The sequence below is a fragment of the Capra hircus genome, chromosome 12 (genome assembly GCF_001704415.2).
Source record: "Capra hircus breed San Clemente chromosome 12, ASM170441v1, whole genome shotgun sequence".
Lineage (NCBI taxonomy): Eukaryota > Metazoa > Chordata > Mammalia > Artiodactyla > Bovidae > Capra > Capra hircus.
The window spans coordinates 37,718,207-37,745,005 of NC_030819.1; the positions used below are offsets into that span (position 1 = coordinate 37,718,207).

General features: G+C 35.6%; 1 protein-coding gene across 2 annotated transcripts in view; it reads left to right on the forward strand.

Annotated features, from left to right (window-relative positions):
- Positions 1–26,799, forward strand: part of KLF12 (Kruppel like factor 12) — a 526,247-nt gene that overhangs the window by 343,500 nt on the left and 155,948 nt on the right. For both annotated transcript variants that reach the window (XM_005687692.3, XM_018056508.1), the window contains exon 4: positions 21,096–21,642. In XM_005687692.3, the coding sequence (XP_005687749.2) occupies positions 21,096–21,642 (547 nt within the window). The remainder of the gene's footprint in view (positions 1–21,095; positions 21,643–26,799) is intronic.

Consider the following 26,799-nt stretch of genomic DNA (forward strand, 5'->3'; position numbering starts at 1 on the left):
AAAGAAACTAAAGACCTATATATAGAAAACTATAAAACACTGATGAAAGAAATCAAAGAGGACACTAATAGATGGAGAAATATACCATGTTCATGGATCAGAAGAATCAATATAGTGAAAATGAGTATACTACCCAAAGCAATTTACAAATTCAGTGCAATCCCTATTAAGCTACCAGCCATATTTTTCACAGAACTAGATCAAATAATTTCAAGATTTGTATGGAAATACAAAAAACCTCGAATAGCCAAAGCAATCTTGAGAAAGAAGAATGGAACTGGAGGAATCAACTTGCCTGACTTCAGGCTCTACTACAAAGCCACAGTCATCCTTCTTTTTTTTAATTCTAGAAGAATTTGACGTGATTTGGGTTATTATTTAACTGTTTCATAATTTGTTTGAAATAATGAATTCATGAAGCAAAATCTGGGCCTAGAGATTTGTAAGTCAGAAGAAGGTTAAATCAGTTTCTGGAAGGGCATTTCAGATTTTCCATTTTTTCTTATGTCAGTTTTGATAAATTATACTTACTAAACAATTTCTATATTTTATCAGAATTTTAAACTCTTTCAGCATAAATCTGTTCTTAACACTCTTACTATGTCTTTAATGTCTGTAGGCTTATGTTTTTCTCAAACCTGATATTGATAGTGACTGCCTCTTCTCTATTATTTTTGCTCCAGGTTTATTGATTTATTGGTTTATTGCAATGATAAGTTTTGAGAGTAAGTTTTATGTTCTCTGTTGTGCATTTGTTTTCTATTTAATTAATCATACTCATTGTTTTCTTTTTCTATCCTTTAGGATAAACTTGCTTTTCTTTTTCTAACTTCTTTAGGTAAATGCTTAGATAATTGATTATAAACCATTTTTTCTTTGTGATTATGTTTTAAGTATATAAGTTTTCATCTGATCACAGCTTGTCTTTATCCCACAGGTTACACATACCATATTTTTATTCTTATTTGACTCAAAATATTTTCAATTTTTTTATTGTAATTTTTCAACCAGTGGGTTGACTTTAGGTATACTGCTTAATTTCTTAGTGTTTTAGAATTTTCTAAGTATCTTTTGTAATTGATACCCAGCCTTATTCTACTATGGTCAGAGGAAATATGCTAAATAATTTTAACCTTTTGGAATTATTAAGACTACTTTACAACTTACCCTTTGTCAAAGTTTGGTAAAACAGCCTCTCAAACAGAAATACATATAATTGTTATCAATTTATAACTACCTGAAAATAGCCTTTAAAAACATAGAAATAAGGGACTAAAATGAGAAGTAGACAGACCCATAAATATAGTGTGAGATCTTAGCACACATTTCTCAAAAGGTGATAAATAAAGGAGACAAGAAAGAAAGAAAGAAAGAAAGAAAAGGGGCATAGTCTATAGAAAACCAAGAAAACCAGTACAATTAACAAACATACCTTAGTTGATCAATTTCGAACAATGAACTTGATATATCCCCAGTTTTAACAGGACTTCCCCAGTACTCATAAACCTTTATTATCTTTAATAGCTTTTTCTGAGATTACAGTGCATATTTTACATACTAATGTCCACCATAGAGTAATACTTGTATCTAGACATAGTGAATATTTTGGAATATTTTAACTCTATATGTCCATCTCCTTCTGTATATCCTGGATATGGATATCCGTATCCATTGGGCTTCCCTGGGGGCTCAGCTGGTAGAGAATCCGCCTACAGTGCAAGAGAACTGGGTTTGATTCCTGGGTTGGGATGATCCCCTGCAAAAGGGATAGACTACCGACTCCGGTATTCTTGGGCTTCCCTGGTAGCTCAGCTGGTGGGAAAGAATCTGCCTGCAATGCAGGAGACCTAGATTCAATCCCTGGGTTGGAAAGATCCGCTGGAGAAGGGAACAGCTACCCACTCCAGTATTCTTGCCTGGAGAATTCCATGGACTATATAGTCCATGGGGTTGCAAAGAGTTGGAAACCACTGAGAGACTTTCATTTTCATCCATCTCCTTATTTGTGCGGTATTTAAACCTCAGTGAAGTACTACTGCTGTTATTATTGATATATGGTCATTATTCAGTTAGATTTACTTGTATTTACCTTTTTCTTTTTCTCGATGCTCTTTTTTTGAGTATTTCCATGTTTTTATACAATTATTTTCCTTGGGCCTGAGGAATTTTCTTTTGTATTTATTTTTGTATGGTTCTCTGGCTAAGAATTCCCTGTTTTTATCGAAAATGCCTTTATTTTTTCTTGATTTTTGATAGAAAAATAGGGTTGTCAGTTGTTTGTTTTTTCCCATTCAACAATTTAAAATAACTCATAGTTTACTGACTTTCATCATTTTTGTTGAAAAGTAATTCTCCAGTCAAATATTGCCTTCCTTTCTTCAAGAATTTATAATTTTGATGTGTGTGTCCGCGTGTGTGTGCGCATTCATGCACATTAGATTCCAGTTTTGGAGTAAACTTGACTTTCATCTGTTTTCTTAAGTATGTTATTACTGTTTTTTGAAACTCTGTATTTGATAACTCAGAAAATTCTGAATCACCAGTACATTTTTATTGTGTATTTGTCTTCTTTTAGTTTTAAGAGATGTAGAATACTCTCCTTCAATGTTTTGTAGTATTTAAGGGAATATTAAGCATGTGATTATGTCTCAGAAGAGAAGTAAAGGAGTTAGAATGATAGCACCTCTCATTGTTTTCTTTCTTGGATCTTAGACCTTTAAATCTTACTTACTTTAGCTGCTCAGTGTCTTAAAATTTCACTTTTTGAAGTTTAATGCATGTTCTTTTATTATTCCTAGCAGTCTAGTTCGTCTTACACAAGCTACTATGCCTTTGCTGAAATGAAATTCAGCCCTTTACCCACATTTTATCTGTTATAAATTACCTTGATTGTTTTAGATTATTTTCTGTCTCATCACTTCATCACCATGAAGCGCCTCATGAAAAAGTTTTGCATTTTAATATATACTGTGAGACAATGTTGATAAATGTATGCAATCCACTTTTGAGAGAATATGATCCATAGAGCTACTTCAGTATTACTTTTTTATCAACTAAGATGTGCAAAGTCATGTTTAAAATTCACCTATCAAATTGACCTTAACATTTGCTTTTCTTTATAGATTCTATTTTCCCATAATTATTTTTAATTATTTTATTATATAACGTGTTTTTCATCATATATTTTTTATGATGATTCTCCCTATACATATACTATACTTGGAAACTGAAGCTTTTAAAGCTGTTCATTCTTAATTATGGACTTTCCTGGTGGCTCAATCAGTAAAGAATCTGCCTGCAATGCAGGAGACCCAAGGTTCGATCCCTGAGTTGGAAATGACATCCCACTCTAGTATTCTAGCCTGGGGAATCCCATGGATAAAGGAACTTGGAGGGCTACAGTCCACGGGGTTGCAAAAGAGTCTGACACGACAGTGACTAAACCACCATCATTTATATTGAATTGAAAACTATCGCTCTCTACCAACCTATGCAGAGTTGTCAACATTAAATCTTCTTCATAATCCTTATTTTTATGGTCTTCCTTTATATAACCCTTTTATTGCACTTTTATTCCATCATTTCTCTGTGAACTTTTCATGTCAGGTATTCCAGAAAATTTAGCACAAGTTGAATGGTGAACTTTGTGTTGATTTATCTTCCTGTTGAATAGAATTTTCAGCAAGTTCTGCCTTTCCACACTAATTTCTGAACTCCTCTGTAGCTTAAAATCCTTCTGGTTAGACTTACAGCCAGTAATGTGTTCCTTTACTCATAGTAAGAATATTCTTGTGTCAGTAAGTGGTATAAATAAACCCTTTCCTTCGATCTTTTACAAATATACATCAAAATGTTATCCTTACTCTTCATCTGGGGAGTTTGTAGTGTGGTATAGTTTGTGTGTATTTGTCAGAGGATAAAATGTAAATCAATGATTTCCCTTCAGGCCCCAGCCCCTTTTCATATGGTATTGCTTATGTTCTATATCATCTACTGACTAGGGAAGGTATCAAAAAATGTAACAGCTTATTAAAATTCAAATCTAGTAATTTAATCCAGCTAACCAGTAAAGTATAGCTATGAAAGAAATCAGTTCGTAATTGAAACAAAGGGAAAATGGATAATGCCACCTACATGTAACTTTTTATGAATCAGGATATCTGCCATATTCTTTATAAAATTAAGGAATAATGATTCAAATTTGAATTACAGTTTAGAGTTATATTTGCAAGAAATTATCCAGCACCAATTTATTCAAACCAAGAGAAGGATTTTTTCATTCCTTAACTATCTTACCCTTTAACTCTGTGATACATAGCACAACTTTAATGAAAAAAAATGTAGAAATGATTTTTTGGTATCATTTAATCCAGTTTCATAATATCAGTTAAAAGTTCTGAAAATTTAGCAGTTGAAAAACTCATTTACATTTAAAATCTGGACTAAACCAATGTGCGAATATTTAGTTTTTATTTCTAACACTTAGTGCAAATGCTCCTTTGCTTTACTGCCGAAATAGTACTGTGAGAAGGCAGTTCCACTCCAAATCCTCTTGGCGGTGTACTATTTGCCTTCCTAGAATCCTAAAAGTTTTGACATATGTGGCCTCAAAAGTTTAAAACTTTTTAAATTGTGCATTTTTAGTATATTCCAAGTGTTTTTAATAGTTAGATCTTAAATATGTCCAACTGTCTTCTGCAGAAAGATTATGAAGAAATTTTAACACTTGACCCTAAAGTGTGCTAATATAATATATTGAATAATCACAGCAGTGACATTTTATGGAAGCTTAACTGATAGAGACTATCAGGTATATAATAGTTATCTCTGATTTTAGCTCTAGAATAAAATAGATCAAATAATAGCTATAACCAAAACATACAAACACAACTTCAGTTAAGTGCTTTTGTGTCAGGCAGTGTACATTCAATAATGTAATCTTCAAAACTCCTTTCAAATGTAGGTAAAAATATAAATATGATTTTTTAGTGAGGAAGTTTAGAAGATAAGCAACTTGCTTGTAGTCACATACCTAGGGCAGAGCTGGGGTATGAACCTAAGTCTATTAATGTTCATAGTCCATGACCTTTATACACCTGCTATCGTGTTAAAATATATCCTTTTTAATTAATCATATACGATATTTAATATGAAATGCGGTTTCTCAAAAAACTCTTGATTGTCTTCATGTCAGTTACCTTCAGGAAGAAAATGCTAATAGCAAATCAACTTTCTTTTGTCATCTAGCATGTATCTGGGATCCTCCCTTCTGCTGTCAGTTGGCTTGTGCTCAAGAAATACAAGTGAATTTTAATATGAGCTTGAGAAAAAGAATATAATTATGGCAGTAAATCTGCTGGAATCATATAATGAATTTAAAACCCAATATAAATGCATTTTGGATTATCTGTCATTTGGGATTACTTAGATAACGATCCCTTATAAGACTGTAGATAATTGAACATTGGTTATTTTACTGCAGCTGAAAGTATTGATGGTAAGGAGAAAATGAACTATGTAAATATGAGTTTGCTTATTTGTTTAATAATGAATTTGAGATTTCATCACAGGCATTATTTAAAGCCAAAACACAGAGTAACTTTATCTCAGGGGAATTAAAATTCTATTATTTCAATCAAAAAGGTTATTCATGTGCCTGATTCTTTTCTTTTACTTATTTATTCAGTGATACATAATTGAATAATGTGCAGTTGTTGTTTTCTTAGAGCCATTATGAGGAAACTAATGAAGGAAAAATAATTCTATTAATAATAGATGTTTGTGAAGTCCATGAAAGCTTTTACTTAACCTTTTTGCCCCTTCTTCTTTATGAAACACAATCATCTTTAAATTGCATGAAATAAAAAGAAAATGTCCTATGGCAGTGATTACAGTAACGTCAGTCTTTCCTGATCCCCTGGAGGCATACGGTATAGAATCAGTTGTAGAGATGAGTGTTTCATTACAGGTGAGGTTTGTTGTCAGAGACCACGTGGAACTGTGTCTTGACATTGCCACTTACCACTGAAGAGCCACTGGCACATTTTTTAACCTCTTCAAGTGTTTTATATCTGTAATGTGTAACTAATAATAGTTCCCTATATTGGGATATGAGGATTAAATGTGTATATCACAATGAATATTCACATGTCTGTAAGTATTGTTATCATTCAGTCACTAAGTCATGTCCGACTCTTTGTGACCCCACCCTTTATACATGGTGCAGGTGATTCAAGTTTGAAGTCTAGACAGAGCTGGCAGTAGCCATCATTTTGTTGTTTAGTCGCTAAGTCAGGTCTGACTCTTGTGCGACCCCATGGACGACCCCTTGACCCCTGCTAAGCTCCTCTGTCCATGGGATTTCTTAGACAAGAATACTGGTGTGGGTTGCCATTTTCTTCTCCAGAGGATCTTCTTGCCCCAGGGATCGAACCTGAATCCCTTGCATTGGCAGGTGGATTCTTCATTGCTGAGCTACCAGGGCTTCCTAGCCATCTTTTGGATGATACCAGAAGCCCCCCTAGAAAGACACATGCTTAATGCAGCTCAGATCATCAACTGTACTTATTACTTAAGCTCTTTGAGTCAACCCCAGCCCCACTTTTACAAAAAACAAATATATCTGTGTTCTTCTATTTATGCACCTAAGCACAAGTGTGAGAGGCAAACAATAAATGCATGTAAAATCAAGGCCTATAAACACACATACATATACACACATCCACATATATAGATCATAAACTCCTCAAGTTAATTTTTGTGCATATTCTCACTGTATACATACACAGTGCGTGCATGCAGGCATACACACACACACACACACACACACACACACACACCCTCCTTTAATTTTTAAATGTGCTGTATGGTGAAAGTCAGAGGAGTGTATACATGCTAACTGACATTCTTATTAATATAGAAACCAAAAGACTGTTCAGTACATCTTGAACTCTGTGGGAGAGGGCGAGGGCAGGATGATATTGGAGAATGGCATTGAAACATGTAAAATATCATATGTGAAATGAATCACCAGTGCAGGTTTGATGCATGATACAGAGTGCTTGGGGCTGGTGCACTGGGATGACCCAGAGGGAAGCGATGGGGAGGGAGGTGAGAGGAGGGTTCAGGATGGGGAACACATGGTGGATTCAAGTCAATCAATGTATGGCAAAACCAATACAATATTGTAAAATAAAATAAATTAATTAAATTAATAAAAAGAGAAAAAAAATAGAAACCATACCCACTTGCCCACAGAGATGAACATACTAATATTTTAACTGTATAGATGGATTTACATGATTGATGCATATGGAGAAAGTTGAGGGAAGAGATGAGAGGAAAATAAGGAATCAAAATTTTTTTTATAATGTGAAAAATAGGACAGTAGAGGGAAAATGATGGAAGGAAAGTGAAGGTAGCTTAGTATGTCATTTCTCAAGCTCAGCCATATTGAACTTGAGTCTTTGTTGCAGAAACTGGACTGTTACCCTTTTCCCTCAGTTGTGATAATCAAAAGTGTCTTCAGACACTCTGTGCTCTGTATCCTGTGGGAAAACCACCCTACAGTGAACTACTTCCTTAGTTGTAAGAAAGAATGTCAGATACACTGGTGAAATTGTTTGGTAGTGAGAGAAATGAATAAAATGGCATTCAGTCAGTTTTTTTAATAAAGGAATGGACAGATGGAAACTTGAAACTCTAATTTTTATATGTTATAATTGAGTTAATAAGTTTATTTACTGTTAAGTTTCCAAGATGGGGTAATTTTATAGATTTATTCAGTGTTAGAGTGAGTGAGGGCTTTAGAGAGCAAATGGGATGCTGACGCATGCTGGGTGATGAAGGAACCGTATGAAAGTGGAGTTTTGAATGGACTCAGTGCCTGGTTAGAAACCTCAGAGTGCTTTGGAAGCACACAAGAGTGGTGTCTCATCAGGACAGGTGGAGTCTGGTAAAGGTCACAGTGATAACAGAAAAGTGACTGTGCAAAGGTGTAATCAGAGTCATTTTTGATTAGAAATAAAGGAAGAGAGTAAACTGGCTACATAAAATAGAACTTTAACTTGAACTCAGGTAAGTACTCTTTTTACAAAACCACATTTCCTCTCACTTAATTTTCCCTTTACTGAACTTCAACTGCTTCTATTGGGGAACATACATCTTTGGTCAAACATAAAGCTTTTTTTTTTTTCTTTTTCATTTCTGAGTGTTTGGTTTACAAGAAAAGGAACAAAAGAAGTTACGTAGATGCTGAGCTGATTTTTTCACCTGTATTTCTAATCTGTTGCTTACAAATCTAGTTAGACTTTTGTTTTCTTCATTTTATCCCCCCATCTTTCCTCCTTTCTTTCAAACTTACATCACATACAGTGTGGCCAGAGCACCAAATACAGGATGCTGTTCCTAAGTGACAAATGATTTTTCCAGTTGTGGTTATTAAGAATACCTGAGGGGATTGCCATTCCTTCTCCAAGGGATCTTCCTGACCCAGGAACCAGACCCCTGCCTCCTGCATTGTAGGCAGATTATTTACTGTCTGAGCCACCATGGAAGCCCAAAACTTAATATGGAAACACATAGGAAATAAATATGAAATGGACATTATAATAATTGCCTCATGCTGTTAAGGTTGTTGTGTGTTGGATATATTGGGAAAGTGAGCAGGTGCCTACCATACAGCTCTCTAGGCAGTGCTCATTTCTATACATTTTTATATTTGCCAAATATTAATTTCACATGAGCTGCAGGAAACAATTTTTCAAAGACATAAGTCCTCACTGACTTTCCCTTCTCAAGGTTCCCAAGGACAGCATGGGAGGTAAATTCAGTCTTAGCAGTCACTCTTAGGTTTAGATCACAGATCCACATTGCATTGTTCTTTCAACTTCTGGGAGGATGCGTTTTTTTATAAAACTGGAGAAAATTTTACCAGGTAGCATGTAGGAAATTTTAAGTATATTTATTTTTCCTGCATTTAAAAAAGCAATCATTAATATTGCTTTTATAATTAATTAGTATTGAATTAACTGTTTTATGATTTCGAGATCCCTATAATACTTATTTGAATGTTTACTTGTCAAGTTAAAGAGCACAATTTTTTTTCTCAAATTCCTTTTTAATACTTTCCATTCTTTATAGCTCAAGGTTGAAACATTCCCCATTGTTTATACGTTTCATGTTTTCTGAATGTAGTTCACAAAAAAGTGATAAGACTCTCCTTAAATCTCTGGGTTGGTTACCAGTTGCTTCTATAGTGGCAAAGGAGAAAATCCTTTTGTAGTGTCCTCAGATTCTTGACAGTGCTGTACTGATCATATAGTGGTGGTCACTAAATAATGGTTGAGTGAAAGCTTTTCATCAAAAACATACAAAACTTTGTAGTATCCAAACATTGATATGTAATTGTTGACATTAGTTTTCAAGTTTGAAAATGTTTTCCAGGTAAACTATGAGGCAGCAGCTTGAGATTTTCAGAAGAATTCATAGTTTTAACCCACTTGGGTTACTGCAAACACAGACTTTTATTAGTAGTTACCAGTTATATTTAATTCTTTTCTTAGTTTTATTGCAGGTTATATAGGTAGCTATCAGGGCTTCCCTGATAACTCAGTTGGTAAAGAATCCGCCTGCAATACAGGAGACCCCAGTTTGATTCCTTGGTCGGGAAGATCCGCTGGAGAAGGGATAGGCTACCCACTCCAGTGTTCTTGGGCTTCTTCCCTGGTGGCTCAGCTGGGAAAGAATCCACCTGCAATGCGGGAGACCTGGATTTGATCTCTGGGTTGGGAAGATCCCCTGGAGAAGGGAAAGGCTACCCTACCCATTCTTGCCTAGAGAATTCCATGGACTGTATAGTCCATGGGGTCACAAAGAGTTGGACACGACTGAGTGACTTTCACTTTCATATAGGTAGATGGGCGTCCCTGGTGGCTCAGTGGTAAAGATTCCACCTGCCAACACAGGAGATTTGGGTTTGTTTCCTGGGATGAGAAGATCCCCTGGAGACATAAGTGGCAACCGACTCCAGTGTTCTTGTGTAGAGAATCCCATGGACAGAGGGAGGCTGGTAGACTACAGTCCATGGGGTTGCAAAGAGTTGGGCGCACCTCAGCGTGGTTGAGTTACACTCTTGTGTTAGTTTCAGGTGCACAGCATAGTGGTTCAGTTATAAGCATATTCATTCCTTCTCAGATTCTTTTCCCATGTAGATTATTACACAGTATTAAGTAGAGTTCCTTGTGCTATGCAGTAGATCCTTGTGGGTAATCCATTTATATATATGCTGTATGTACGTTAATTCCAAGCTCCGTATTTACCCCTTCTTCCCCATTTCCGTAACCATAAGTTTTTTGTTTTTTTTTTTTTAAATCTGTGAGCCTGTTTCTGTTTTATAAATAACTTCATTTATATCATTCTTTAAAATGTTATTACTTGTTTTAAGGTATTTAACGACTCTTGAGACTTCGCCCACTAGCATTCCTGAAAGTGTGTATCTGACACTTACTGCTGTCCTGCAACAGAATAGAATGTCCCTTTACTACGTCGGTGTCAGCATTACTAGGATCGTTTTAAAAATCTGTGTTTCTTTTAATGCTCTGTCCCAGCCAGGAGGAGTGCTGAGCTTAGATTTCCCCAGTCACTGTCAGTCACATTTGGTTAGCAGGGGTCTCATCTGCTGGCAAGTTCTCTTTTTCAGTCACATCAGTCTTCCTCCATTCTGTCTTCCTGTTTTGCCTTTGTCTTTCCTGAAGCTCTAGTCTGCCCCTTCTCCCCTTTTGCTCAGATGCTCATTTGATGGATGAAATCAACAGGGGCTTGATGTGTATCGTTAATTCTCCACGTAAACCTATTAATTATGTACGCCTCTGTGTGCCTCGCGGCAGTCACAGCTTAATGAGGGACCACTTCAGAAAACCTTTGGACAGTCTCACCCTTTCATAGTCTTAGAAAGACGTGCGTGCATCTATATTCCATTTACCAGGAAGCCAAAATATGAAGCTAGAAAAGTTAGTTTGCATGAGTGCGTTTTGCTGGAGCATTTAAACACTATTGCTTTTCTGCTTCTGCACTTTCCTGTTGTTGCTCCCTCTGACCTCAGAGTTGGGTGGGAAAAAATGGATTTCTCTCAGCTTTGCCGTTAGTCTTGTTTGGCTCGTTTGTGGATCTCTCTTTAAAGGCATTTTCTATGAGCAGGGAAGCATATCGGGCTTCTCTTGACTGCTTGCTTGCTTTAAATATCCAAAAAATAAAGCCTACATTTTTGCAACTATACCACCCTTTACATAAAAAATGTGTTATTGCTGTATAGGTTTGTAATGTGTTGTGGTTTCCAGTTGTAGCACTGGGTATCTCTGCCTCTCTGAGGTCATTTTCTAGTCTGAAATTTGATGTTTTCCAGTACTGTGAAATAGCCTTACAAAAATAACTCTTGTGGTGAATGTTTTGTGAAATCAAAAGCAAGGTCCATCTGGTAGCAGACAAGATTAATCTGTTTGAGAATGGTAAACATTTTGCATATTTTAAAATATGTAGCTAGCACAGAACATTTGCCTCAGGCACTTGAATAAGTCTGTGGTTTAGGGTGAAGATTCAAATGAACTTTTTATTCTTAAAAGTCTATAAAATATGCTTTCTTGTCTTGTATGGTAAAACTTCAATATCTTAAATCAGTCACTGAATAATAATAGTCTTTTAAAAACAAAAGAACAAAAAAAGGTAACCGTGATATAGTAAAGATAAGCCTATAACAGTTAACCCTTTTTTAAAACATTGCAAATATTATAATAATTTTGGTTTATTTTACAAAAAATTATAAATAAAATAATAGATAAAATTGAATCTTATATTGAATTCAACTTAATTTAAAATAAGTAAGTGGGCTTTACTTTTTTAGTAGAGATTCATTACTTTCAGAATAATTTGGCAGAATGTACTTAAGAATTCCATATACTCACCCCACTCTTTCACAGTTTCCCCTATATAGAGTCTTGCATTAGTGTAATATATTTGTTGGATGTAATGATTTAATGAACCTATATTGATTTATTATTAAGTATAGTCCATGGTTTACATTAAGGTTAATTCTTTGTGTTGTACACTTCTGTGAGTTTTGATAAATGAGTGGTGACATGTAACCACCATTGCAGTAACATACAGAAGAGTTTCATTGCCCTAAAAATTCCCTGTGGTTCTCTTTTTCATCCCTTCCATCCTGTCCCCCACGCCCCTGGCAACCACTGATCTTTTTACTGTCTCTGTAGTTTGCCTTTTCCAAAATGTCATAGAGTTGGACTCATATAATTTATTTTAACATGTGTTTGCATGGTTTTCTGAAGTTAAGTTTAACAGTAATTGCAGGAAAATAGGAGCAAAACTAACTTCTTATACTTCCTTTTTTGACACTTCTAATAGTGACACTATTTCTTTACCTCATTTGACCAATTAAATGGAATTTAAGTGGTTTAATATTTTGAGCATAAATATTCTCATTCAGCAAATATGTTTGAGTGTTCACTGATTATGTGGTAGTACAAAATACTATTAATTTACATGTTGCACATTATGTTCATGTCCAGACATGTTTGTCAGTCTTTTCATTGCTTAAGAACATCTGCTATTAATTTTTTAAAAAATGCACAGATAGAATAGAATTGCTTCTGTCTTCTACCACCCTTTAGGAGAAGCCTCCCCACCTAAGGTTTGATCCCAGCTTTATAACACATAAGTCCTAAACTAGAATTTCAGATGTGCAGTCAACTGTTAACATAAATTCTGATTGCTGTGGGTAAATGATAAGATTCAGGAAAGTTCTGGAAAATAAATAACTCATGGAAAAATGTAGTAACTAAGATATAAGGAAAATTTAAAGTTAAATGTGTGTATTGAATCCTTTAAAAAGGCCAGCATGTTTGCAATTTGAATATGAAAGCATAAAAACATAAATGTAAAATCACAGAGAATCCATTGTGTTATGCATATGTTCTGAATTTTTTAGGGAATCAATCATTTCTTAAATTGACACTTGAGAGATTGAGATAAAGTCGTTTAATTAAATATTCATTGAAATATCTTCCCCTTTAACTCAATACTTTGGAAACCAACTTCTAGATTGTAAACATAAAAGATATCTATTGTTTCCTTTTATTCTCTTGTCCATACTTTTTGAAAAAATATAATTTGCCTTTCCTTTTTTGAGTATATACTCTGCTTTAATTTTTTCTTGGTCAGTTTTCTAAAGTCAAACTTTTGCAGCAGTTGTGTTTAAGAGTTTGCCCTTGAACATGTAGAGTAAAGAAGAAAAATCACTGGGCTTGAAAGCAGTGTGAATGATGATTGTCAGGGCATATGTAAGACAAATCTTGAAAAACAGGCTTTCCTTTTTAGTAAAATAACACAATAGAGAGGAAAGTGAAGTTGATGCTTTTTCACAAATTGACGTTTGGTGCCTTTCACACTGAGGGCAAAGATGGCCAGAGTTGAGCAGCTTGCTTGCTTTAAGCGTGGTGCTCATATTTTTAAAATTTCATATACTAATGAGGAAAACTAAAGTGTATACCTATTGTGCATTTCATATAAAAAGAGGAATTCAGCACTTTAATTAAAGTGTATTTGCATTTAAAATAATGCAGTATAACCTAAAAACTCAATGAAACAGAAGTCATAGATTTAGAGTATTCCCTTTTTATGTGAAATGCACAGGAAGCTTTTTTTAAAATTTATTTTTTATTGAAGGATAATTGCTTTACAGACTTTTGCTGTTTTCTGTCAAGCCTCAACATGAATCAGCCATAGGTATACATGTATATATATCCCCTCCCTTTTGAAATTCCTTCCTATCTTCCTCCCTATCCCACCCCTCTAGGTTGATCCAGAGCCCAGTTTGAGTTTCCTGATCTATACAGCAAAAGCACCTCGCGTGAAAAGTGCACATTCAACTACTCACCAAGTCAGACAGTGAACCTTACATAAACTGATTGTCGGCTGCGACACAAGAAACAAACAAAGCTCAGCAGTTTCATCTCATGACGAGACTATTAAACAGTGGCTGACATCACTAAACAGTTATTTTAATGTATTTATGTATTATTGTCATAATGGATTCAAACTGTTTTATGGATTGATAGATGATATTTATATTGTGAAACTAAGAGATAAAGCCAGTCAATTAAAATGTATTCTATCAACTGTTAACATGATCATCCGACAAGCCAATCTAATGAAGCTAAAAAGAAAAAAAAGAGAAAATTAAACAGTGTCAAATGACTATCTTCTATATATTAAGAGAGAATGTGTGTTTAAAATCTTACGTGGAACCTAAAAGTGCTTACAATATCTCGACATGTTCAACTACTTTTGTAATATATACTAGGTTGTTTAGCTAACAGAGCACCCCTACAGTGGCTATATAATGCAGCTCTGCATCAGAATGTCTCTTATGCTGAGTTCTGTAAATCAAGTCACTCTGAGAGCTACAATAATAGATTTAGGTTCTGTTTAGAATTTTTAGTTCTAAAAAAGGAAGCACATTTGTTTCTGTCCCATAGTCTTAGTATTACTTAAAAGCACTTAATGCCCTTGTTCAGTCTTTACAACAATTTTATGAGTTTGGAATTAATATTACTCTGGATAAACTCAGGCCTAGAGAATACGTGAACCATGAACTTCCAGATGTTCAAGCTGGTTTTAGAAAAGGCAGAGGAACCAGAGATCAAATTACCAACATCCGCTGGATCATCGAAAAAGCAAGAGAGTTCCAGAAAAACATCTGTTTCTGTTTTATTGACTATGCCAAAGTCTTTGACTATGTGGTCACAATAAACTGTGGAAAATTTTGAGAGAGATGGGAATACCAGAGCACCTGATCTGCCTCTTGAGAAACGTACATGCAGGTCAGGAAGCAACAGTTAGAACTGAACATGGAACAACAGACTGGTTCCAAATAGGAAAAGGAGTATGTCAAGGCTGTATATTGTCACCCTGCTTTTTTAACTTATATGCAGAGTACATCATGAGAAACGCTGGGCTGGAGGAAGCACAAGCTGGAATCAAGATTGCCGGGAGAAATCTTAATAACCTCAGATATGCAGATGATACCACCCTTATGGCAGAAGGTGAAGAGGAACTAAAAAGCCCCTTGATGAAAGTGAAAGTAGAGAGTGAAAAAGTTGGCTTAAAGCTCAACATTCAGAAAATGAAGATCATGGCATCTGGTCCCATCACTTCATGGCAGATAGATGGGGAAACAGTGTCAGACTTTATTTTGGGGGGCTCCAAAATCACTGCAGATGGTGACTGCAGCCATGAAATTAAAAAACGCTTATTCCTTGGAAGAAAAGTTATGACCAACCTAGAGACCATATTGAAAAGCAGAGACATGACTTTGCCGACTAAAGTCCATCTAGTCAAGGCTATGGTTTGTCCTGTGGTCATGTGTGGATGTGAGAGTTGGACTGTGAAGAAAGCTGAGCACCGAAGAATTGATGCTTTTGAACTGTGGTGTTGGAGAAGACTCTTGAGAGTCCCTGGACTGCAAGGACATCCAACCAGTCCATTCTAAAGATCAGCCCTGGGATTTCTTTGGAGGGAATGATGCTGAAGCTGAAACTCCAGTACTTTGGCCACCTCATGTGAAGAGTTGACTCATTGGAAAAGACTCTGATGCTGGGAGGGATTGGGGGCAGGAGGAGAAGGGGACGACAGAGGATGAGAGGGCTGCATGGCATCACTGACTCAATGGACATGAGTCTGAGTGAACTCCGGGAGTTGGTGATGGACAGGGAGTCCTGGCGTGCTGCGATTCATGGGGTCGCAAAGAGTCAGATAGGACTGAGCGACTGAACTGAACTGAGAGAATTTTTAATGATGACACCAAGATTGTATAGTTAATAATTAACAGGGCAGGTTATGAATTCAAGTCTTTTGCGTCCAAATCAAATTTTCTTTCTATGATAACCACATAACAGGCTCTATAACCATGAAGTCATGAACTATATATTAGGCAAGTCACTGTGCAGTCTTTTCTGAACACTCCCATGAAGTGATTTCTCAAAAAGTTTTAAAGGTAAACTTAAATATAATCTATTTAAATTATTACTAGCTTACTGGTTGGCTGGATGAATAGATGAATGGAGTGGTGGATGGATAGACAGATAGTTTGACACATCTTTTTCACGTATGTGCCTGTGTGGGGTTTCCCTGGTGGCTCAGTTGGTAAAGAATCCGCCTACAAACAGGAGACCTCAGTTTGATCCCTGGGTTGGAAAGATGCCCTAGAGAAGGAAATGGCAGTCCACTCTGGTATTTTTGCCTGGGAAATCCCATGGACAGAGAAGTCTGGAAGGCTACAGACCATAGGGTGGCAAAGAGTTGAACATGACTGAGTGACTAAATCACTGTGTGTGTGCACAGATACCACTTCTCTAGAAATAAATCTCTGGTGCCATTAAAGATGAAAGAGTTAGCTTGTAAGTCGTGGAGGACATATACCAGAATATTACCCAAGTGTTCCTCAACCATGACTACACATAGGAGTCTCGAGGGGTTTCCAAAGATGTGGTGTTGTCCAGTTTTGTTTTTTTTTTTTTTTCCTTTTTAAAATTACCAGGTTAAAAAAAAAAAAAATTACCAGGTGATCAAAATATCAATACAAGGCCAGCTTTAAAAAGAACTCACTTGAGGACTGTAATAAGATTCATCTGATGCTACTGGATGACTTTAGGAAACACAGCAGGTACTGTGAATACTCACATATCGGAAGTTTTAGATACATTTTTACATTCATTCAACAAAATACCTAAAGCTGAAGTTAGAGTTTAAAACATTTATTTAGGAAAAGGGTGATCTGATTAGAACAGCTCACATGTAATCCTCATCTCACTGAAAGGAATATGTTCACTGGAATATTGTGCGTTGTACTTTATTGAGTGAATTATTTTGAATCAAACTGGCTCTCGGACTCTTGAAGAAACAATATGATGCCGCAGTATAATCCTATGATATTATCTTTCAGTTTTCACACCTTCTTATGAAGTAGATTGTTACATTTACCAGACTTTTGTGTGTATTTATGCATTTATTTCTCAAAGTATGAGAGGCGAAAAAATTATTGTGGACCGCCCCTCCAAAATATTACGTCTTTTTTTGGGAAATGAAAGTAATTCTCATTCTCTTTGACATAAAATGCAGGGTGCCCTTTTATCTTCACGTCTTTAGAAGGAATTCTGTTCCTGTTGATAATATTGAATATAGTTTTTGTGTTTGATGATGTTTTCCACACCAGGATCATCAGCAGCAAAAATTCAGCTAGACGTTTCCTCCAAATGCAGATCTTAACGGGCTTTTATTTAAAACAAACAAACAACAAACAGCAGCAGTGCTTAGTGGATGTTGCTGCAAGAGTTGTCCATCAGTGTTGTATCTAAAATTGAGTAGTTAGAAACCAAGGGCAAAGTTTTAGTATGAAATCCTTTGTTTGTTCTTTTTTTAACAAAATTTTCTTTTCCTAATTGTGCATAAAACTTGTCTTTGTAATTTCTGGTTTTTTCTCAGTGTCTTTGCCTCTTAGATGCTGTTTCCTGGTAGCATAGCCATCCATATCTTTTCTCTCTTTCTCAAGTCTGTGTAGCATTTCTCAAATCCCTTCATTTCTAACTGCTCTCAGTACTTCTCAGTTGGTTTTTCTCCAGCTTTCTTTCTTTCTCTTGGCTACTCTCCCATGGCTTCCCTACAGTTACATGTTTATGAATTCGTATTTCTTGGTCAATGCATTTTTAGCACTTTCTAAAATCCAAGAAATGAATTTCTAATAACAATTTCAGGATCAAGCCTTTCAGGTCTTTTCTCTTTCCTAAAAGGAGTGTGCATACACTGTTTGGGAAACGATTTATATAGTATTGCTGGTCTTATGTGTGTGTGTGTGCAGCTTGAAGCTGGAATTATGGATGATTTACTGGCCACATCACAGGAGAAGTGATTGGTAAGGGCTATGAGAATATGATACTATGTCAGCGCTGTAAATAGTTGAATGGTATGATGAGGGTTTTGTCCTCTTTATACTGATAAAGCATTGTTTTCGGACGTGCTGGCTGTGTTTCATCTGCTACATGTTGAATAGGAGCCAGTATGTGCCTCTGTGATGATTAAATTCATGCATAATGTGTCTAACATTCCCAAATAAGTTATGTTTGTCATCCAAAGGTTTGGTTGATCCTTCCTAATTTTTTGGATCATTTTCTATATTGTGGTTTGAGCTTATGTAAAAGCTATGTAGTTATCAAGGATTTGAATGCACCTAGGGTTCTTAGTAGGAGAAGGCAATGGCAACCCACTCCAGTGTTCTTGCCTGGAGAATCCCAGGGACGGGGGAGCCTGGTGGGCTGCCGTCTATGGGGTTGCACAGTCAGACATGACTGAAGCGAATTAGCAGCAGCAGGTTTCTTAGTGGGCTTCCCTGGTGACTCAGATGGTAAAGAATTCACCTGCACTGCAGGCAACCTGGGCTCCATCCCTGGGTCAGGACTATCTCCAGTATTCTTGCCTGGAGAATTCCATGGACAGAGGAGCCTGGCAGGTTACAGTCTGTGGGTTCGCAAAAGAGTCGGACACAACTGACACCCTCTAACAATATGGGGCTCTTAGTATTAGATCTTTATAGCTTTCCGGTGTATACAACAGAATTACCAGAAGAACATTATTCTTCTATTTTTAAAAAACAGTAAGGAGTAAATTCTTTTAGTGAGAGATTAAGCTATATTACCTACAAAGTATAGACTTGTGTTCATAATATACAGAAGTCTAAGCAGTTTGCAAAGCTCATTGAAGCCTGATGCCTCAAACCATCTATTTGCACTGTAAGCTCCAAATCTACCAACTGTATTGTCATAGTCTGCTAAAGTACTCTTTCATTGACTTTATGAAGAGTTTTCTGCAATGATGAATTATATGTCAAACTTGGGATTTTAAACCTATGTTGGAACTTTGTGTCCAAGTATAGTTAGGAAGAGGTTTGTGAATGAAATTAATCATTATCTCCAAAATTAGAATTTTTGAGCTCTCTAATAGTAAAAGAGAGAAGTTAATCTCAAGACTATATTAGAAAGCAAACCATGTTTGATAGTATGTACTCAATGACATATTTTACAATTTTAATGACAAACCAATTGGGATATTTTATGAAAGCAGCCTCAACAAATAATTCCTGTATGGGTATAACACACTAATAAGAAATATCCTACCTTGTTCTACAAAGAAATTAAATGATAACACTGGGTACAAATTGAAATACTCTTCTTATTTAGAAGAATAGATAATGCTAATAGCTTTTTATAAAAGTTGCTCTGTTTATGGCATTTGTTTTTGTTTTCCTTTATTTCTTAATATCTGAGAATATTTAAGGTCTTATTTCTCAATTTCAGCACATGAATCTTGTCATTTAAAATTTTATGCAGTATATATTTTGGATGGTTCATTTTTATATTTTCTAGTTATCTTTTTGCTGGTAAGTAACCATGTTAACTTAGAAGAAAAAAATAAAACTTCAACTCATTTTCCTTTTTAGTTGTTCTGGTACTATTGTTTAGCTTCTTTCCTTTCTTTTCTCATTGCTGCTAAATAAAATGCCCATGCGCTATTATTTTTTCTGAATGGAGCTATAATTTATATTCTATAAAGAAAGATTTGAAGAAGCATGTTTTGTTCCTTTAAGTGTATGCACAACTTTGAGAGAAATAGTGAACCAAATCTATTATTAAAGAATGAAATGAGCCAATTTAATATAATTTTAGGCATTGTTCTCATACCATAATGAAGCTGAAAAAAGAGTTTTTGATCTTCATGTAATAGAACAATAATGTCCCTGTTAACCTGGTCAGATTATATATAACCAAAAATAATCTATTATAGTCTAACTCTCTGTTAAGGCTAGACAGACACATACTAGTTTGGAGACCATTTTAGGCCTTGGAAAGAGGCATTTAATAAATACTTCTTGGATTTATGAGTGAATAACTATAAATTATATTTATGCTCAGTAATAACACACTGAGCCCATTAGTTTGAGTGGAATCTTGGATTCTTCATTATTATTGTATGTTGTTCCTAGTATTATTATTAAATTTTGCTCATTAAAACTTGAAAGAAATGGAAACAAACTTGGACAAAATCGTTATCATTGTCTTAAACAACGTAAGCGTAGGCAATTTAAGATTTATAGAATAAGTTTTTCCTAAAATTATTATTTCCTAAAAATGTCTGTTGTGGAATTTCTTTATATTATTTTGAGAAAATCTTTTTCATTGTTAAGAGCTAAGTTATAATCCCATTGTTAGAAATAATTTGTGTTGAATACTTTCGTAACTGAGTGTGGGAAGTTGGAGAATTTTATGCCTGTTTTAATGCTCAAAATGAGAATGGTATGGTGGATATTTCTCCAAATATGAAAGCTGAAATGTCGTAGTGAGTTTCTCCCATGTTGTTGCCAGGCCTCCTATAATAGTACTGAGTAAGGGTTAGAATCATGAAAGCATGGACTTTTAGAGCTGGAAAAGATATTTCAGGTTATCTAATCAAAGTTTCCATTAGTTTGTAACTAATGGAAACTAAAACTCATAAGTGTAGTGATGGGTCAGACCAACAAAATGAATGTTTTTAACTTTAGTTGTGTATATAATATCTTAAGAAGACAGTGTAACTACAACTGAAGACCCCATGCTGTAGTCCATGGGGTCACAAAGACTTGGACACGACTGGGCAACTGAACAACAGCCAAAGAAAATACTTGGAACTTGTCGTTTAGAAGGTTTTATGTGAAATTGCTGTTCATTTTTAGGTTTCTGTGGCCTTTTTTCTTCTCCATAGTGTACTTATTTCCCTGGACTTTAACGATTATGTCTGTTGCTCTTCCAATTGACTTGTACTTTTAAACTCTCATCTTTAATTATGATGACTGTCACAGAGCAGTATTTCAGATACTTGGAGAGTGAATTAATGTTCCACAGCAGTAAGAGAAAAATTAATAAACATTGAAGTCATAAATCGTACATCTATTAGAAGATGTGATTAACAGAGATAAACATGTTCCATTTTTCTCCCCACAGTCTCCAAACGTCCACAAGTACCCCGATATGGAAGCTGTTCCCCTGTTGCTAAATAATGTGAAAGGGGAACCCCCGGAGGACTCATTATCTGTAGATCACTTCCAGACACAAACTGAGCCAGTGGACTTGTCCATCAACAAAGCCAGGACATCCCCTACAGCCGTTTCATCCTCCCCAGTTTCCATGACAGCGTCCGCCTCCTCACCTTCTTCAACTTCAACCTCCTCATCATCTTCTAGCCGTCCAGCCTCATCCCCGACTGTTATAACATCAGTATCTTCAGCATCATCTTCGTCGACAGTATTAACTCCAGGGCCCCTCGTTGCCTCTGCCTCTGGTGTGGGAGGCCAGCAGTTTTTGCACATTATCCATCCTGTTCCGCCTTCAAGTCCCATGAATTTACAGTCTAACAAACTGAGTCACGTTCACCGCATCCCCGTGGTGGTCCAATCGGTGCCTGTTGTCTACACAGCTGTGCGGTCACCTGGCAATGTGAACAACACTATCGTAGTACCACTTTTGGAGGATGGGAGAAGCCATGGCAAAGGTAAGAGACACAAGCGAGCCTTGCTTTATTTTACCGCTAGAAGTAACTGTTATGCAAGGAAGTTACTACTAAGATGTTCTGTGCACAGTGACACAGAGGAACGACTGATCTGCTCCTGTGAGTAGAGCTCAGTTTAGTAGAAACTAATCTCGTTTTCATATGTTTCATAGGTATATGTTTCAGAATTACTCAGTCCATATTTTTATGTATCAAGTCATATGATGTCATAATGCTAATATGTAAATTTGCAAAATAATCTTTACCTTCATAGGAAGGACAGTCTATACAGTCAGCCTCATGGCTTGTGAGTTGTGAATCCCTCATAGAGATTAACAGTTATGAAAAATGTAAAAAGTGTATCAAGATGTCTCTTCCTTCAGTTGTTCAGACTGGATCTTATTTATCTGGCAATAATGTAAAATGACATGAAGTTCCGATGCTTATTATCTGTTCATTCACTTTTGAGTAATTTGTCAATTAAGTTGCCATTAAAGTAACTCTAAAGTTAGGTGTTTGGCTAGAAATGCATCATGTAGTTAGAGTTCTTATCTTCATATAAGTCTAAGTTGTTATTTTAAATAGCAGGAAGCTTCTATGATAGAAATAATTCAACATGCAGTATTAATATTTCCTTCTGGGGATTAGAAGCAGAAAGATACTTTGTTACATGCTGCTGCTGCTGCTAAGTCACTTCAGTCGTGTCCAACTCTGTGTGACCCCATAGACGGCAGCCCACCAGGCTCCCCTGTCCCTGGGATTCTCTAGGCAAGAACACTGGAGTGGGTTGCCATTTCCTTCTCCAATGCATGAAAGTGAAAAGTAAAAGTGAAGTCTCTCAGTCGTGTCCGACTCTTCGCGACCCCATGGACTGCAGCCTACCAGGCTCCTCCGTCCATGGGATTTTCCAGGCAAGAGTACTGGAGTGGGCTGCCATTGCCTTCTCCTTTGTTACATGAGTTTATGTAATAAGATCAAGTTAATTATATATGATAGCTGCTCATGAAGTTTTTTTTCTTCTTCTAAGTTCTTCTTTTTTTCTATTTTTAAGTCAAAGGAATTGTAATAACATGATGTTAATTTTTTCCCTTTCTGTAGATCTAAAAAAAAAAAAGCCACCAATCTATAGAAATATAAAATGTCTATAATCATCAACTCATATGCATGTGTTTCATCTTCAGAGTCTAGAAATAATGATGGATTAAGACTTAGGTTGTAGTACATTTTGCTTTGAATGCCATATTACTGTCAAGCTCATAATTAAAATATGATGGATGAGCACATAAAACACTGCCTTTGTGTAAAATGCTAGTAAACATAGTTGTTTTGGTTCTCGTAAAAGGTAGGATTCAGTGCATAGGAATAATATTTGATTATGAACTTGGAGAATTTTTGCAAACATACAAAATTGTGCATGCATCTTTTGCAAGTTGCTGTTTTATCTCCAATAAGTTTCTTCATAGCACATGACAGATTGCACCTTTTCAGTTTTTCCAAGTGAAAAATCTCATGGCTTACAACAGTCAAAGACTTAGACTGCAAACTTGAGATCCAGGTACCATGCTTAACTGACAACTATTGTGTATTTTTAGTGCTATTATGGACAATGGCCAGGAATTAGTCTCACCACTATCTTTGTGAACTAGAAAAAAAAGAGGAAGAAGGGAATATCTACATAGATTTTACTTGAGTCAAACCTTCTTTGATATTACTAATATTTCTAATCCAAATGAGCTAATCGATTTGAATAAGAGTAACATAATTAAAGATCACATTAGATATTTATTTTCATTTATAATTTACAGATGTGCTTTAAATTCTTTAAGAATTGAAAATTAGAAAAAATATAACCTTGTGTATTACATTATTTTATATATGTGTATACCATGGAATCCAATCTTTGTACAGTATCACTTATGAAAACTATTGCTTTTATTGTGAAGGTGATTGATAAAGATTTTAACACTGTGACCTTTTTTAAAAAAGAAAACAGTTTTGGTGCATTAATGAAGGAAACAGATGTCTCTTTTATTTGCCATTATCATTTTATGAGAGAGATTACTTTTATTTAAAGTTTACTGCCAAAATTTAATTTTCTGGAAAATTTATCTTTGTAGAAGAACTGTATTTAGACTCATGCTATAATTTGTTCTCTACATGAGTATTTTTGTTAGTTTCATGCAGTGTTTGTATTCAGCAGATTTTGCATATCAAGAATAAACATATAACCATCAGCACACTAAATATGATATGGACCTTAACAGCATGAAATTTGGGATCAAGGATGCATGAGTTTAGAATTCTAGTTCCCTCACTTCCAGCTTTGGACTGGGCAAAGTTATTTAATCTCACTAATCTTCATTTTCTTCAGTGATAAAATACAAATAAAATATGATGTATCTTTGAAGATTATTGGAAATATAAAGATTTTATGTGTACATGTCTAGCACTGATAATAATTTATCATTATTAGATTCCCCCCCCCAAATACCTGAAGCAATAATGTTCAGAAATTTTTTTGCTGTATTGTAAAAACAGAAAGTTGGGGTAAAAAAGACTTACTGAATTTAAAAGTGATAAACTGCTCTCAAGAAGTGCTTCTCAAAGTTGTTAAAACAAATTATAAGTGATGAGGGTTTAGGATGAGAAGTCATAAGGAAAATCCCATACTTTTATGTTTATTAATTTATATTGTTTTTATAATCCCCATATTCTACAATATTGCTATAGCATTTTATAATTTTTTAAATTGTCTGATTAATTAGATGATAATAAAAGTGTGTAGTGGAGGAGGCCTGCCTGTCTCACAGAAGGAATAAAGGACGAGGCATTTCAGTAATTCCCCACATCTTTATGCTGCAAATATGCACTTGGGCACTGGGCCAGTGATGAAATGGCTGAGTGATAAAAGGAGGTCTATTTCTATTCTCACATAGGTCTTATATTTCTGGTATGGATGAGCAAAAGAAAATATAATAGGGGAGTTGGATTTTCAAATGCTACTAATAAAAATAACTCACATAAATGTGGGTGATTGTACTGGTTAATTAGTTTTAAAGTTGGTAAAACATATCTGGTCTATAGTAAAGAAATAGATTACCCTATGTCACATTACATAAGGGACTAAGAATGTATACGTCTGTATCTAAAATAATATGAATTGAGTCGTTTGTCCATTCAAGTATTGATTGAGCATCTCTCATGTATTAGGCGTTTTATTGTTACCAGAGATTGTGTTGAGCAAAACAGATGCTGTTTTTATCTAAATACTTACAATCTGCTAGGAGATCTTGTCATCAAACAAGAAAATTGTACAGTTAACTGATAGCTGTGGACAGAGTTAAAACATAGACTAGCCATGGATGTGCCTATGGGAGAGAGGTTAATTATAGCTGTAGATGGAGAAAGCTGTGCTTGACCAAAGTATTTTCATGTAGAGGGCTGCATGTGGTTGAACAAATGTTTTTGTTGTGATACTCAGAAGAGGGTGTTTGGGGTTTTGGAGTTGTGGTAGGATGGAACTTCGCATGGGTATGCTTGGCTAACAACAGAAGAGTGTGAAAAAGTATTCTAATGAGGAGAGAACTCCAGCCCATCCAGGTATTTACAGAATATGGTCTTAAAGGAATGGCAAGTCATTAGCCAACCCAGGGCACTGACAGAACTCAGCTGGGTCTTGATAAGATGTAATAGGAAGAAAACGGCGTGATGTTCTCGAAGGGGCTTACAGTGTAGACTAGAGCTATGAGAGGGATGCTGTAAGAGGAGGTCTCCAGAGGGACGCATTTTCCTGCTTGATACCAAAGGGACAGAGTAGCACTGAGCCCCCCAAGTGACAGTGCTGAGAGCTAGAAGGTTCTCCACGGGACCTGAGACATCTTGTTTATAAGCAAGACCCTACAGGGGTTATTTGACCTTGTAACAGAATTTCAATTGAGCCTGGGAAAGTTTTTGGTAGATTTCTCAGGAGATTTTCATTAGTTTTCATAGATAATTAGCAGCAGAAAGCATAGAAGGTAAAAAAAAAAAAAAATCACAAGCAAAATTGTTCTTGGTTTATTGCTTCAATAGGCATGTTTAGGATTCTCCTTTCCTTCCTTTTGATCTGCTATTAAGGTAAAAGAAAGGGCATTTAAGAGAATATAAGTGAAGAAGGAGTTGTCAGATTATCAAAAGCTTCTAAGGGGCCAAATGAAATAAGGACTGAGAATGGAGCATTTGGGGAAGGATGGGTTCATTGATGACGCTGTGTCAGTGGAGCACTGGGGACAAGGGACAGACCGAAGTGAGTTCATGTTCTACTGAGAGCTGAGGCAGGGGAGACCAGGGGTCTAGAAGGCTCTTTGGCCAAGTTTTGCTGAAAGAGTTTTGGAGAAATGGCATGATAGCTGAAGAGAAATTTATGCTCTCAAGGGAGCAATTTAAAAGAGACAGAAAGTATAGCATATTTGTATTCTGTCAAGAATAATCCAGTAGATAGTTGAAAATGGGTAATTCTAGAGAAGGAAGACTCACAGAAGCAAAGTTGTTCATTACACATTAGTTGCTTATATTATTTTGCAGAGGCAATATTATTTTGCAGAAGTAACCTCCATCTTGCAGTAATTAACCTGAATTCTGAAGTCAGTTTATTAGATTGACACAGGTTTCGAGGAAAAAGATACATAATGGTAAAGGAAAGAAAATGCAGAAAACAGCAGATAATGGTCTAAGATTGACAATGAAAAGTAAACAGATTAGAAGTTCAGTAAAATGTAGGTTCCACTAAAAATGTAAAAATGATACCAGCATTAATATGAATATAAGATCAAACATTTCTCATTCATCACATACTGGAACATACGGAATAATTTTAAAAAGATAATCCCTAAGCAATTTGTAATTGTTGTTTAAAGACATTTTTATAATTGAATATGTATAGATGTGTACATTTTAGAAATGCGAAATACTTAAAAGGACAAAGCCGTAACCAACTAAAGAGCTAAAAAAGACAATGGATTTATTTTCTCTCTCCTGTACCTGAGCTGGTCCTTTCCCCATGTAGCTAGGGGAACATAATATAACCTTGATGCCAAGGAATGAGGCTTGAACAAAGGTGTAATTGATGTTGGCTTTGGAACAGCCAGAAGTGAAAAGCCAGCTGAGTAACACGGTTGTCTA